Source organism: Crocuta crocuta, unplaced genomic scaffold (assembly GCF_008692635.1).
Source record: "Crocuta crocuta isolate KB4526 unplaced genomic scaffold, BGI_CrCroc_1.0 scaffold258, whole genome shotgun sequence".
In the NCBI taxonomy this organism is placed as follows: Eukaryota; Metazoa; Chordata; class Mammalia; order Carnivora; family Hyaenidae; genus Crocuta; species Crocuta crocuta.
The window spans coordinates 4,683,282-4,699,136 of record NW_027532842.1 but is presented as its reverse complement, the minus strand read 5'-3'; the positions used below and the strand labels follow the sequence as shown (position 1 = coordinate 4,699,136).

At 47.7% G+C, this 15,855-nt stretch overlaps 1 protein-coding gene across 1 annotated transcript in view; it reads left to right on the top strand.

The window, feature by feature from the left end:
• ATP8A2 (ATPase phospholipid transporting 8A2) overlaps positions 1-15,855 on the top strand; it is a 468,564-nt gene that overhangs the window by 408,746 nt on the left and 43,963 nt on the right. Inside the window, exons 33-34 of the mRNA XM_077745423.1 lie at positions 6,528-6,616; positions 12,860-12,964. Coding sequence (XP_077601549.1) covers positions 6,528-6,616; positions 12,860-12,964 — 194 coding nt within the window. The remainder of the gene's footprint in view (positions 1-6,527; positions 6,617-12,859; positions 12,965-15,855) is intronic.

The following is a 15,855-nucleotide window of genomic DNA, read 5'->3' as shown; positions in this document are numbered from 1 at the left end:
GGGGTGTTGCAGGGCCTGGGGGAGGTTTTCTTTGGTTCTGTTTTAGTGACAAGTCCAAGTTCTCCAGATTTTCTTTGACTTTCATTTTGAATGTGGCACCCTGTGTTTCTGGTGTTAAATGAAGTCAGACTCGGGGCTTGAGGGTTGTTGAGTGATGGACGGGTGGGTGTGGGAGAAGGAAGCCCCTCATTCCTCATGCTTAGGGGAGGCAGTGGGGTTTGGGGACAACCAACGTGTTCGAATGTGGTAGCGGATCCCGGGGGGAGGCTGCAACTTCAGTGTCCTTCTGTGAAACGGGAGCTGTGCAGGATCACATGGGAAGTCCTGCACGCGGTGCCGCACAGAGAAACCCTAGTTCCTTCTCTGGGCAGGTGAGCTGTCCCCTTCCTTCTCCACTTTCAGCACCCCGGTCCCCATGCGCCCCACACTGGGAGCACCAAGTGCCCTTACCTGGCTCTGCTTACCTCTGCTTCCCTTTTACAACTTCTTGTCTCTTGGGGCACCTGGGTGCCTCCGTCGGTTGAGCTCTGGATATCTCGATATCAGCTCAGGTCATCATCTTATGGTGGTGGAATCAATCCCTGCATCAGGCTCTGCAATGACAGCGTCTAGCCTGCTTGGGATTCTCTCTCTCTCCCTCTCTACCTGCCTCTCCCCTGCTCATGCTTGAGCATGCATGTGCACACGCTCTCTTTTTTTTTCTCTCTCTCTCTCTCTCTCAAATAAATAAAACTTAAAAACTAACTTCTGGTCTACCCCCGTGTCCCTGGCTGGCTGGACCCGGGCTTGCAGTTTGCACACTGTGGCGAACAATGACACAGGTATTACCCTGCTCACTCCTACTGTGGGAGTCCCTGGATAATACTCCGAACTCAGGGCTACGCTGGGCAGCTCACTATAGGCAGATGAACCTCCAGTCCTGTCTGGGCTCTCATCTTTTTGTGCCCTAATGTGTCAACTCATTTCACCCACCTGAGCCTCAGTTTACTGCACTAGGTTCCTATGCATTCGGCACCTGAGTGGTTCATGTGTGCACTAGTAAAGATGTGCTGATGGAGGGGTGCATTGTTCCCAGTAGACTGTTAGCACATGAAAAGGATGTTTTTAAAACCTCACTCAATAGTATTTAGGAGACGGGAGGGGAAAGAGTAATTAAGTGCCATTTGTCACCCAGCCCAGCTCAATAAACATTTTTTGTTGTTGTTATGCTTAAGAGAATAAGAAAAGGTAATTAAGTTTAAAGAACTAAAGCTGTGGCCTTAGGGAAGGACTTTGGATGTCAGTCATACCCTAAAAATCTGTAGAAACCTTTCTGGAACCACACTTTTAAGTTACATGCACGAAATCTTCCCAGCTCCAAGTTTCAAAAACCAACAACGGAAACAACAATATTTGAAAATCTCTATATAAGTTGTGTTAATTGGGGAGGGGGCTTCATATTTCGGCAGCTCAAAGCTCGTCGTCCTCCCTTCCCTCAGCAAGTAAAATTCTTACTGAGTTTCATAATCTGTTTTAAATAGTACATCGTTGTTGCAAAGTGTTATGTTTAAACGACTGTACTCTTTGATAAATATACATAGCAGATGATCCAGGACGTAGCCCCGTGCGTATAGCTCAAACCAGTCCCGCCTTCCACGGGCAGGGACCACCGCAGGCGTTTGTGGCAAAGAGCAGTACCCAAAGTGCCAGCTCAGCTCTGCGCCTGGGGGCTCAGCTCTGCGCCTGGGGGCTCAGCCACCCGCAGAGGTGAGGGGGTTGTTGATGGAGGGCTGGACTTGCAGAGGGAGCTGGCTAGTCAGCTCCTTCCTGTGATTTGCCTGGGAGATGGAGGGAGGGGTTGGGCTAAATTTTTCTTTCATGTGAGTAATATGTGTTTTCAGTAGNATTACCCTGCTCACTCCTACTGTGGGAGTCCCTGGATAATACTCCGAACTCAGGGCTACGCTGGGCAGCTCACTATAGGCAGATGAACCTCCAGTCCTGTCTGGGCTCTCATCTTTTTGTGCCCTAATGTGTCAACTCATTTCACCCACCTGAGCCTCAGTTTACTGCACTAGGTTCCTATGCATTCGGCACCTGAGTGGTTCATGTGTGCACTAGTAAAGATGTGCTGATGGAGGGGTGCATTGTTCCCAGTAGACTGTTAGCACATGAAAAGGATGTTTTTAAAACCTCACTCAATAGTATTTAGGAGACGGGAGGGGAAAGAGTAATTAAGTGCCATTTGTCACCCAGCCCAGCTCAATAAACATTTTTTGTTGTTGTTATGCTTAAGAGAATAAGAAAAGGTAATTAAGTTTAAAGAACTAAAGCTGTGGCCTTAGGGAAGGACTTTGGATGTCAGTCATACCCTAAAAATCTGTAGAAACCTTTCTGGAACCACACTTTTAAGTTACATGCACGAAATCTTCCCAGCTCCAAGTTTCAAAAACCAACAACGGAAACAACAATATTTGAAAATCTCTATATAAGTTGTGTTAATTGGGGAGGGGGCTTCATATTTCGGCAGCTCAAAGCTCGTCGTCCTCCCTTCCCTCAGCAAGTAAAATTCTTACTGAGTTTCATAATCTGTTTTAAATAGTACATCGTTGTTGCAAAGTGTTATGTTTAAACGACTGTACTCTTTGATAAATATACATAGCAGATGATCCAGGACGTAGCCCCGTGCGTATAGCTCAAACCAGTCCCGCCTTCCACGGGCAGGGACCACCGCAGGCGTTTGTGGCAAAGAGCAGTACCCAAAGTGCCAGCTCAGCTCTGCGCCTGGGGGCTCAGCTCTGCGCCTGGGGGCTCAGCCACCCGCAGAGGTGAGGGGGTTGTTGATGGAGGGCTGGACTTGCAGAGGGAGCTGGCTAGTCAGCTCCTTCCTGTGATTTGCCTGGGAGATGGAGGGAGGGGTTGGGCTAAATTTTTCTTTCATGTGAGTAATATGTGTTTTCAGTAGAAAAAAAAAAACCCAGGAAGTAGAGATAGCCGAAGAGATGTGCAAATAACAGCCACCATCCTGCTCCATCCCACATGCACGATTCCTGAACACGTCAGCAGCACATATGAAAGGGGGTGGTAGTCTCAAGCCCAGCCCGGGGGGGTGGGGGGGGGGCTCTCCACCACCTTTGAAGTCCCAGAATGTGTTCGTGAAAGGCGAGCAAATCCTAAAGCAGGCCCTACAAAAATTAGAGTATATGCTGACATATACTGTGTGTAAGGCTGAGCGCTTACAGACACACTACGTCACAGTGGACTGCGTCAGGACATAGCATCTCAAGTTCAATTTCGAGATCTGGCCCGATTGTGCTGTTTTTCCCACACCCCCCTTTGCCATGGTAGCTCCGTTGTCAGAGGTGTCAGAACCCGGAGTTTTCATGAGCCGTGTAACGTGACATTTCTCTCTGTCAACAAACACAATTCTCTGTCGCTTTAATTGCTGCCCACGAGCCCATTGTCTGTAGAAACCACAGTAAAGTCCTGTTGTGGGACATTTATTTCTTCCTTCCCGACTTCGGTAGCACAACACAGTGTGGATATTCTTGCACTTACTTCGTGGGATATTTTATTCCTTCTCTGCTTAGGATGACGTGGAACGGCGCGATCGATGGGGCGTGGTGCGCTCACAGTTTTAAGTCAGAAAACAGGCACTCTTGTTTGAAAAATCGTAGCCAGCCGTCCAGTGACAGGGCGGAGGTCAGCTTTAGCCCAGACCTCGCTGCTTCTGGGATTCATTGGCGGGAAGTTCCGAGTACCACAGAGAGCCACGCGACGGAGGTCCGAGCCAAGGACCGTGTGGTTAGGCGTGGGCTTTGCCGTGGCTGCTCGGGGCTGGAGGAGCGGAGGGAGGGGCTGTGACAGACGCAGACAACAAGCCAGACGGAGCGCCAAGGGCCTCGGTGGACGTGGCCGGCCCGCCAGCACAGAAGACGGGTGCCAGAGGATGAGTTGAAGTTGGCGTGCCCGGCTGGGGCGGGGCACTTGCAGCGAGCTGCCCTGAGCGCCCCCTGATCCTCAGCGCCGCCGGGGCCCCTGACAGTGTCCCCCAGCTTGCGTGTGCTTCGGCCCCACGGCCCGCCCGCCCTCGGAAAGCCTCCGGCCACTTTGTGATGAGTTGTGGCAAAACCTGTGTCTTCCCGTGGAACCAAATGGTGAGGACTCCAGAGAAGCAAACAGACGAATGTGCAGCTCTGTCACCATGTCCCTTGTGGAAGAAGCCCACCTTCCGGGCCGGCTGGCCAGCCAGCTCCTTGCTCGCGGCCCTGCGCACTGGAAACCCAAGTCTAAGGAGTCCGTTCCCCCAGCCCCCACTTTTTTTAGAGCAAACTTGTCCCTCTCTCAGCTTTTGCCCTGCATTCTCTGTTCACCTCCTCGCCTGACATTTAACTTGGCCCCACAAGTCTGTTCCTTACAACCCTCTGCCCAGCACTGTGACCCAGCGTGCCAGGAACAAGCAAAGCTCACCAAAGCCTGCGCTTCTCACTGCCTGTCCCTGTCCTTCATCCTTCCCCTCGGGATTGCTCTCCTCTACCCGCCCCTAGCTGCGGAAACCCTGCTTATCTTTCTAGACGCATCTCACGTCCTGTCTTCTTTAAGAAGTCTTAGCAGCCTTCTCGCCTTCTAAAACCCCATAGAATGTGGCCACGGTACACATCATATCCCACGGTGCAGGGTACAGACAGTCCCTCACTTAGGATGGTTCAGTTTAGGATTTTCCAACTTGATGATGGCGTGAGAGCAAGGTGCCTTCAGTGGAAATCACACTTCGAATTTCGAATTTGGATCTTTTCCTAGGCCAGTGGTATGTTGGTACGAGTCTCTCTCGCGACGCTGGGTGGTGGCCGCTCCCCAGTCAGCCACACGGCCACGAGGGCAGATAACCGACACACAGACAGCCATTCTCTACCAAGACAACTATTTGTCACTTTCAGTACAGTATTCAGTACATCGCATGAGATGGTCAACACTTTATTGCATGTTTAGTCTTGTTTTTTGTTACTTTTTTATTGATGTATATTGACACACAATGTTAGATTAGTTTCAGGGGTATAAGAGCGATGCGACAGATCTGTTTGTGGTATAGCTACCACGTGTCACCATACAACACTTACTATACCACTGACTATATTCCCTATGTGGTACCTTTCATCCCCATGACTTACTCATTCCATGTTGGAAGCCTGTATCTCCCAGTCCCCTTCACCTGTTTTACCCACCCTCTCCCCCTCCCCTCTAGCGACCACCAATTTGTTCTCTGTATTTATGGGTCTTTGCATGCTTTTTTGGTTTGTTAATAAGTTTAATTTTTTAGATTCCATCCACCTGTAAGTGAAAATATGGTATTTGTCTTTCTCTGTCTGGCTTCTTTCACTCAGCAATATACCCTCTCGGTCCATCCATGTTGTCCCAGATAGCAAGATCTCATTCTTATTTATGGCTGAGTAATACTCCATTGTGTGTGAGTGTGTGTGTATACATACGTACACACACCCCACATCTTCTTTATCCATTCATCTGTGGATGGACACTTGGGTTGCTTCCGTATCTTGACTATTGATTGTAAATAATGCTACAGTAAACATAAGGGCACATAGATCTTTAAAATTGTGTCTTTTTTCTTTGGATAAATACCCAGCAGTGGAATTCTTGGACTGAGTGGTATTCCTATTTTTAATTTTTTTGAGGAACCTCCATACAGTCTTCCACATTAATATTTTATTATAAAATAGGCTTGTTGCCTGGGTGGCTCTGTTGGTTGGGCTCCCAAGTCTTGATTTAGGCTCATGGTCTCATGGTTTGTGAGATAAATAAAATAAAATAGGCTTTGTGTTCGATGATTTTGCCCAACTGGCTATGGTGTTCAGTAAGTTGGGTGTATTAACTGCATTTTTGACTTACGACGTTTTCAATTTATGATGTGTTTATCAGGATATGACCTCATTGAAAATCAAGGAAAATCTGCAGATTATACCGTACGTGTGTGTGTGTGTGTGTGTGTGTGTGTGTGTGTGTGTGTGTGTGTACTTAATGATTTTAAGTTCCTTGGAGACAAGGACTATAACCATTCATTTTCCTCTTCTGGGTGTTGAGAATGACTATGCCTTGTGCCAAGGTACTGGTTCCGTAAAGGAATGAGCAGCGAAGGAACCTGGACTGAGGCATAAGGGAAGTGAGTGTAAGGAGCCTCCTAGAGGAAAGCTCATCTGATAGGAGTCTGGCTCCAACATTTCTCTATAGGAGGGATTTGGGGACAGCATCATGATCAGAAAGAGGCTTAAAAGCACTTTGTAAAGAGGGAGACAACACTTGTGAAAATAAAAGGAGACCAGAGCTGATGGAGATCACCAGGGAGCCACTTACCACGTCACGTCTCCTTAACATTCTTCCGAGGTGTATGTTTTCACTGCAATTGAATTTAATGCTTTCTGTTGTTTTTGTGTCATGGGATGTTTCCCATTGATTAAATTACATCGTTGTTTTGATTTTTTTTTTTTTTTTGCAAGAACAAATACTAACACACGTGTCCCTTCTGTGTCTTGCAGGCAACCATGGTCCTGAGCTCTGCACACTTCTGGTTGGGATTATTTCTGGTTCCCACGGCGTGTTTGATCGAGGATGTGGCATGGAGAGCGTAAGTGAAAAATGAAGTGCCCGCCCTAAGTCTCGCTCAGCTGTTTCTTGCGATCACCTTTCATGGTTGCTGCCGTAGGTTACTGTGTGCTGTGGGACTTCTCGAGAATCAGGTCCCCTGCTACCTGCCAGCAACAGATGTAAAGGATGTTAGGGGTTGGGGTTTCTGATTTGTGTTTTCCTTTAACCTGTGCTTCACCTCAATGTGAGAATATAGACAGAAAGGAGTCCCGAGGCAGGCTGGGTGACAGTCAGTAGGGACGGTACTTGTACATGATTCTTAAGGACAGTTTCTAAGTACAGAGTCATTCCATCAGATTGAGGAAGGATAGCTCAAAATTCACTTCTCCTTATAACAAAAATCAGTGCTACATGATCGCGAACACAGCCTGGCTTTAAATCCCCTGCTTAACCAAAAACTGTGTATGTAGGTCATTTCAAATTAGAACATACAATGAAGGATTCTTCATTTTTCCAATAATTCACAGTAGGAATCCTTCAAGCATAATTTATTTAGGGTGTCCCTGTACAAACCTGTGAGAACATCAATCACAAAGGTGAAATTATAATGTGGGTTATATAGGAAATAAATCATGCCCAATTTTTGCTTAAATTTCAAAATATATTGTTTCTGAAATATCTTGTGTACAAGCAACTAAGTAGCAAGAGAATGTAAATCTTAATTTTATCCATGAGAAGGGGACGGAACACTCCAAACGAGGTAGTACTGAATTTTGTTTGGGTTAGGCCTGACTCCTCCTACAGACAGCTGCCGACTTCCCTGAAAATTGAACCTTCTGGATTGGTTTTCCTTTGGATGAAGCATAGTTATTTTGGGGGCCCTGAGGTAGAGAATTGAGACTTTAATCCACACCTTCCCGGGAATGACATCAGATTGCATTTTGATCTCCCCCTCCCTCCCACACTCAGTGAGACTTGTTCGTGCCTGACAGTTAAGGATATCTTTTGAAAAAGTCTTCATTTTAGCATTATCTTGACAGTGATGCTACCTAATGCAGAGAGAGAGAAAGAGCAAGAGAGAGAATTGTATAGCACGTATTTGGGGTGGTTTTTTTTCTCTTCACTAAGTTCTGCAACTGGTAGTAAAAATTAAGTAATTTTAATTTATTAAATGGCTTGATTTGCCACTACTTCCCTTCTATCTACTAAAACCGTGTTTCGTAAATAGCTGAACTAGAATCTTTGGAAATGAAATCATTATAGCCAGTAAAGATGTTTTCTTAATCTAATAAATGCACCGAGAGGACATTTTCTATTATTTGTTCTTGTAGCGCATAGCCCAGTTGCGGTGCACCATATTACCTTGCTAAATTTCTTCCACCTTACACGACAGTTTGTGGTAGTTTTCGGTAAATACAACACGACATTGGTTACATCAGATCCCTTTACAGTCTGTACTGTTTGAGACTAGCGATGCAATTACAAATTAATCTCAGCCTGTTTTAGTTCAACTATCCAGATTAGTGCCATGAAAAAACTTTTTTTTGAGACTGTATTTGCCAAGCGAGACTTTAGCGGAAGTCTCTTTCTCCCATTCCGAAGAGTGTTGGCAGGTTACGGTGTTCTCTGCCTCCTTGTATTGGCCAATCCATCCCACGTATAAGTTGCCAGCCACCAGTGAGGCAAATTATTCCTTCCAGCAGGACTTGCTTTTGGTCTCCCCTGGCTCTGTAAAATTAGCACCATCTTCATTTTAGCAAGAATAAGTCAAAGGATAAATCAAAGGACAGTGCCTTCAGCTCCACCAAATGGAAAGAGTAAAAGTTGCTCATTTCCAAGAAGCTTGCCAACCAGCGAGGAGCAGGGACCGTGTTCTGTGAAGATGATGCTGGGCGGGGAGGGCGCAGCAGAGGCAGGCAGACCCCAGGCATTGTCCCACCTGCTGCCTCCTGCCCGCGAGGGGCCCAGAAAACAGCCCTGCCCAGGAGCAGACGGCACCTCAACTTTGGGTTGAGCCGGAAGGGCCGCTACAGAAGTCCGGAGGCACTTACGGAAATGTACTTGTATCTCGTTTTACTTGGAGAAACCGAGGAGGGTGGTGTATATTGACTCTCACCCGCAGTGTTTGCCCAAAGAAGATGCTCGATTTGTGGTACACATTTCACGTCTAAAGTACAGTCACCTCTGTCCTCAAAAACAAGAATTCCACGGGTTTATTTGGGAATTCTCCCTGTGATCATGGGGCCCCATGTTTTATCTTCTGTTCTGCTCCCAGCCTGACATCAGTGTCGTCGAGTCCAGTAAATTCAGAGGCTCCTCTGGGAAGAGAAGGCAGACTATGAGTTGCTCCTCTCCCTTGAGGCCACAATAACTGTGGTTTCCCTCTCTGAGCGTCAGAACGTGTTCTGTTTTCCCTTCCTGCACACTGATCGAAACCACAAATCCTGACTGTCCACACCTCCCTGCGCTTGGTCCCTGTGGCCCACTGTTGATGAAACATGGCGAGCTGTGGCCGGCCTCGGACTTCCAAGGACGGTTTTGAATGGAGTGAATCGGAATGACGGACGCCTGTGCTGTGACGGTGGCTCGGGGCAGTGTTGGGAGGCTGTCACGGTGCAGTTGCAGTCTCTCATCTTGCCTGGGACCAGTCTTCCGGACTTTTGGTTTTGTTTTTAATTTTGGTGGTTAACTGTTTTTGAAAGAGCTTTTAAATCCCGGCAGAAAGCAGGCCCGCCTTTCCACATGTATTTCTATGAGCGAAAGTGAGCTCCTCTCTCTCCATGTTCCCCCCTTACTCTGCCCAGTCCCCCTCTCCCATTTCAGGACCTAGACTGTTTCAGAGTCGGGGGAAAAAAAAAAAACCGTCATGAGGTAATTCAGTCATTTTTTCCATGAAGTCTGTCAGCTTTCTGGTTGAAGATCCGTTAGACTATCTTAAGTCAGATTTGGACGCCAGTAAGTACCTACTGTGTTATCCTGTTAACCGTGATTTTCAAAAGGGACCAGACTAACACATCTACAAAAATGACTGATTGATTATATGTGATACCTGGCTAATGAGTATTTTTATTAGGAGCATGAAGTTTACATTGCCCAGAACTATTTTAATACACTTTAGCTTACTTCCAAAATGTTTACCCATGACCGCATTCTTAGGTCAGCTGCCATGTACTCATTCTCATTTAGGAGAAGCTCGTTAGTTGCTCTGCAGAAATAATATGAAGCTCAAGGCAACCAAACACAGGAGGCAGCCTCCTTTTATCTAGCCATATCTCTTCCATGTTACCAGTCAGCACACAGTACGTTCAGCAGTTCCAGAATGACTTCATTTCCTTGTTATAATCCTGGATAGGCGGTGAAAGGGAAATAAAAAGTCATAAGAAATATCTGTATACAAATGAGTCTTGATTTAAAAAAAAAAAAAACTAAACTAAGTTTTTGTGAACCACACAGTTTCATCCGCATTTAATGGAATTAAACATCTTCTTGGCTTGCTACTTTTCCATGCAGAAGAAGGAGTCAAGAGAAAAAGTTTCAGAAGGAGAAAAATGAAAAGTTCGAGATTCTGTGCTGATCTGTTTCTGTTCAAAACCCCTAACAACCGGGAGATACCCATTGCTGTATCTCAGGGCCCCCAGACGACTCTCACACCCTGACAGTGGCTAAGCACGCCCACGGTACCCCCTGTGTGATCATCTGGGCTCTTGATGGGGGGTTGGATGGAACCCCAGACGGAGAGGGTGAGCCATTCAGGGATAATGTCGCAGCTGTGACTCAGAGCAAGCCAAGCCCCGGCTCCTGGTAAGACTGAAATTGCATGCCGGTGGCTAATGCTTAAAGACTGGCTTTTCACATGTGAACTTTGACGGGGGGAGAGTCATTTACCTAATGAAGAATTTATTAATTAGGTAACGGCCCTTGAAAATGCAGTTTTGCCTTGGCCAGCATCGCTTCTACCCCAGCACCACACACAGAAGGACTCGCGGAATCAACTCCACCGTTGCCATCCGGTGTTCCCAAATAGCGGTCCAGTCCTGTGAGCTAGCCTCGTGGAAATGCTAAACACCTGCTGAGTAATTCTCGGACACCGATGAGTTTCATCCACTGAAAACATGCACAGTGTCTGGGGGTATTAGGGTACTCAGCTCATTTCCCACTGAAATGGTTTTGTGAATGAGCCCAAACCGGCAGCTTCAATGTAGTGGGTCAGATGCTTTCTCCCTTGGCCTACGGCATAGGTTTCCCGCCCACTGGCCCGGACTTCCTGTTCCTAGCCTACTTCTTGGTGGCCCCCTTGTCACCCAGCCCAGCAGATGACTCCGAAGGCTGTTATAGAGGTTGATGAGCCCTGATTGCTCAGTGTCAGGAGAAAGAGGTAGGAAGGCAGGGAGGGTGATGGATTGAGGACCATCCTAACCCAAGGAGAGCACAGGCCATCCTCCAGGACCCGCAGATGTGTTCCCCTGGGACCTGTATATCTGGGGTGAATCCTAGCTGAGCGGGGCTTGGCCCTCGGTTGTCTGGTCCTCATTGGAGCCCCGTGAGCCCATGAGATAAAAGTTCAAGTTGGGGGCCCAGCGTATTCAATAATAGTGAACAGTGTAAATTTCAACATTCTTTTTTTTTTTTTAACGGTCTCCAGCAAAACGTTAAACGTTTTCTCATTCCTTGTTTAAATTAAAATTCCACAGTCTCTACTTTGAACTGCAGTACGTTATCACCACTGAGTCCCGGGACTCGGCTTGATGTAATGAAGGTATTCTGCGTTAAAACCCGTGTGGCTAGGTTCCCTTGTTTACTTTGGGGAGAAGGAATGACAGGCACATACACAGCATCTTAGAGCTAATGCTCCGTTAGAGATTAGCTCAGAGTGTTAGGGGACGACCGGGCATTATCTTCTCGGGCTTTCTTCCCTTGAAGGTGGAGGGTGGGAGGGAGACTGTGATTTCACTGCAACAGCTCACACCTTCAGAATGTTCCTGTTACACTGTTTTTGCTTCCTTGCAGAGATGCTCCGTGTTTATTCTCATTCTGTCTTTGAGTCCCAGCCCTTAGCGGGATCCTCACATCTCTTTACGCTGAAACTAATGCAAAGCTTTCCATAAAAAGAAGCCTGCACAGTATTGCTAAGCAATGAGCAATTTTTCTGTTTAGTTGTTTTTTTTTTTTTCCCTCCGTTTCATACCTGTGTCAGGTCACATGCCTGGTCCTTCAACGGTATCGTTTCCAACAGTAGCTCTGTGTTTAGTCTCAATTTCAGGAAGATCCTGAGATCAGCCACTTATTTGAATGTGGTGTAAGGTGTTCTTAGTTTAATCAGAAAAAGAGTGCAGGCAGTTCTTCCTCCAATTCAAGGGGAGGGACCAGGCTGAGGTTTAAACTGTGGTGCGGAGACCAACTTATTTCTGTTATTCCATCTGTTGTTTTACACCATGGAGCCCACACAGATGGGCCCTAACGGTAAGTCTCTGCAAGACAAGGGTGGAAAAGCTGGGCCTGGGTGTTTGTGTTGGCCCTGAGTTTCAGGGCCAGGGTTTGGCTTGAAGAACATGAACTCCAGCATTATAAATCCCACTCCCGGGGCGCCTGGGGGGCTCAGTCGGTCAAGCGTCAGATTTCAGCTCAGGTCATGATCTCATGGTCTGGGAGTTCGAGCCCCGTGTCGGGCTCTGTGCTGACAGCTCAGAGCCTGGAGCCTGCTTCGGATTCTGTGTCTCCCTCTNTAGAAATAAATTTAAAAAAATAAAAAAAATAAAAACATTAATAAATAAATAAAGCCCATTCCTGCTGGGACAGTGGCTCTTTTGACACTGAAAGGAGAACAAACCGCTTAGCCGGGCTCTGTGACCCCCGTGGGGGCCAGGGCTGAGGGACCGCATACCCCACTAGGGTAAGGATTTAAAGCATCTTCTGGGTTCTTAGGTCCTGCGGTGAAAAACTTTAGAGATGGACGCATGAATATCCGTGAACCCCAGTCTTTGGTCTGAATGGCTGGGTCCTCGGCCGGATTCTCAGGCTTTCAGCAACAGGCGGTGTTCTTTGGCGGATGTGGGCTAACATCTGAGGTTCACGGTCCAAGTGTGTTCTGCGGGACTTGGGGTGCTTCCCAGCATATGAAAGTGGAGCCCCAGCCATGCACCGGGACTGTGAATGTTCCGTGATGTCCAGAGCAGCAGCCTCGGCGTCAAAGGGCATCCAGGTGTGGCCCCAAAGGGAGCAGTCTGGCCTTAACGCTGCATACAGTTCCTTTGTCATGTGCTTTTTGCTTTTCCTTCCCACACAGGGCCAAGCATACCTGCAAAAAAACGTTGCTGGAGGAGGTGCAGGAGCTGGAAACGAAGGCCAGAGTGATGGGAAAAGCGATGCTACGGGACAGTAATGGAAAGAGGTGGGTCAGCGCCGGCCGGGAGCGCAGGGGCACCCACCGGCTCCCCGCTTTTCCTTCCCATCATTCTTTTTCTTCTTCTCAGTTTTCCATGCCATCACGGAACACTCAGTTTTTACCCCTTTGGGTTATTCTCAAAGAATATAGTCATAGGGAGATTTAAATTGCATTTTCTCAGTGGCCACATGAAATGTGGCCCGTCCCCAGGTAAAGCTAGGGTTCTTACGGGGTCCAGGCATGGGCAGAACAGCCCAGATGCAGAAAACTGAAATTGTAGCGATACCATTTTAAGGTAGAAAAGTCCTGTTTTAGTTCTATTACCAAAGCTAGGCCTTTTGATCAGGCCCAATTGTTATACTCAACGATGAGTGTCTACCATGAAGGTCTGCATGCCGAATAATGCACGTTATTCACATAACTCTTATTTCACAGCAAGAGTAACTGGGGCCTTTTGTTTTGCGTTTAATGAATTAGGATTTTCTACTGGTGTTGAGAAAGTGTCATGTGACATATGGGCGAGTTCACAGGAACAAATGCTGTCACTCCCTCTCTTTGTTTCTAGTAGAACATCATCCCCATACCTACAAGTTGGGCATGAGAAACAGCTTTTGATTAATCCTGTACGTTAAAATGTTACTAGATTGCATTTAGCTAAAGCCTGCCTACTAACAAAGGAAGTTTACCTGGACCGAAGAGCAATTAAGCATTGCCATCTTAGACAGATGGAATGTCTGGAAAACTAGGAGTACCACTCTCCTCTAAGTGCATTGAAGGAAATCTGTCGCTAACTGCTAGGGAAATAGAAATCTACAAGCTGAAGACTTCTAGGGATTCCTACTACGTGTCTTAATGTTTCAGTTCCGTTTGCTTGTACCATATTCCAAAGCAATGAAGAGAAGGCATTTTCTTTTAAGGACAGAATCCAGAGTTGGAGATCTGTTAGGAATAGAATGTCAAATAACTGCAGATATGTCAGGGAAGGGGCTGTAGAGTATGTCGTTGAAGTTGTGGTTTCTGTGTTTGTTTTTGACACTTTTTTAACAAGTGAGTCCATTAGCCTTCATTTTAGTCACTCTAAAAAATAATCTGTCAGCAAGACAAAAATCACTGTCTTCATTTAGCTTAAAGCCATGACTGGGTGGGGACAGCGGCCGGGCTTGAAGCAGATCTATATATAACAGTGACACAAGGCAGCACATGGCAAAGGCCTGCCCTGCCCGTTAGATACTTTAGGCCCAGTGCTTAGCACCTACTAGATTTTCAAGGGCCTACAAAAGTCTTTGAGACCTAAAAAAAAAAAAAAAAGTTCACCAGCTCTAAAAATAGGGAGAAGCCTCCGCAAATTGAAATTAATAAAGGTTTAGGGGTGCCTGGGTGGCTCAGTTGGTTAAGTGTCCGACTTTGGCTCAGGTCATGATCTCACGGTTTGTGGGTTCAAGCCCCACCTCGAGCTCTTTGCTGACAGCTCAGAGCCTGGAGCCTGCTTCGGATTCTGTGTCTCCCTCCTTCTTTGCCCCTCCCCTGCTCACGCTCTGTCTCTCTCTATCTCTCAAAAATAAATAAATGTAAAAAAAAAAAATAAAGGTTTAAAACTCTACAAAATGCAGACCAGCCTTAATAACTGTTAGGTATAACAAGCACGCTGAGTTTTAGCATCTTTGGAAACAAGGCACAGGGCCTCTTCGATCTTAAGAATGCTCATGTGTACCCAGTAACTGCTAGAGAGCATAGGTTATTCCGAAGCAAAATGAGAAATTGCAAAGCAACGCCTTAAAAACACCTCTCCAGCATTTGACAGGAAAACCGAGCTCCTCAACGTGGCATAAGAATGCGCTTTACTGTGTTTGATCTGACGTGGGGGCCACAGCCTCGTTCTGCCCTGTGAGGCTGAAACAGGCCTGGACGTGGGGTCGGGTAGCATGGAGGGCGTTCAGAGGAGGGGGCGGCGCCCCGGAAGGCCACCCGGCTTGAGGGGTGAAGGGCTTCCCGTTGCAGATGGGACAGGAAGCCGGGCCGGAGGGGGTGGGCAGCTGAAAGTAGGGAGCGTGTGTTCCCAGTCCCCGCGGAGGGAGCAGCCCGTGCAGAGGCACTAGATGTTGTGTACCCTGGTGCGTCCCACAGAGACTGGAGCCTGCGTTTGGATTCTGGCTCGGCTGCCGCTTAGCCGCGTGACCTTGGACAGGATACCTGACGTCGTGGACGGGCTCTCCGTCTGTGACAGAAGGCTACCATTTGGGGGGAAGGCAGTTGGGACTGAAAGGAACGATACGTAGCTACACGGCATATTGGCTGACCCGTGGCAGGAGGCCAGCGTCTGCTCCTTTTCAGCACGGCCAGAGAGCCGTGATGTTGCAGGGGCGGGGTGGGGGGGTGCGGGCTGTGAGCCCGTCCCCTCCTTGCCGCTGATGAAAAGAATGTAACTTTTAAAATTCACGTGCCCCGTGCAAAATTCACTTCTCAAGGCCCAGATGAGTGTCAGAAGGTAATTAGAGTTTCAGTGGGGTTTCCTACCTTCTGCACCATAGAATCTGTTTTCTGATCACTTTGTCACGGGGACAACTGTGTAGCTGCAGCGACCGCGCACAAACGTGAGTGTGTGAGTGAGCGTGCACCCCCGCTCCGTGGCTCTGGTTTCCTTGCGCTCTCCTCGCAGCGCCTTGCCTCGCTCTTGTCTTCGTAGCAGAAGGTCCTTTGGGGATGCCCCTCCTCCCATCATCCTCAGACACCCCCCCTGCCCCGACCACCACCATTTGTTTTTCTCCCTCCTAATTGCTCCCAGATTTGCTGGGTGGTCCGTTTGCAAACTAGATAGCGGGCTGCTCTGATTGTGTCCCGCCCGGTCTCCCAGCTGTTGGTTTATCGCCTTTGTTTGCTTCTTTCACACCTGCCTGGCT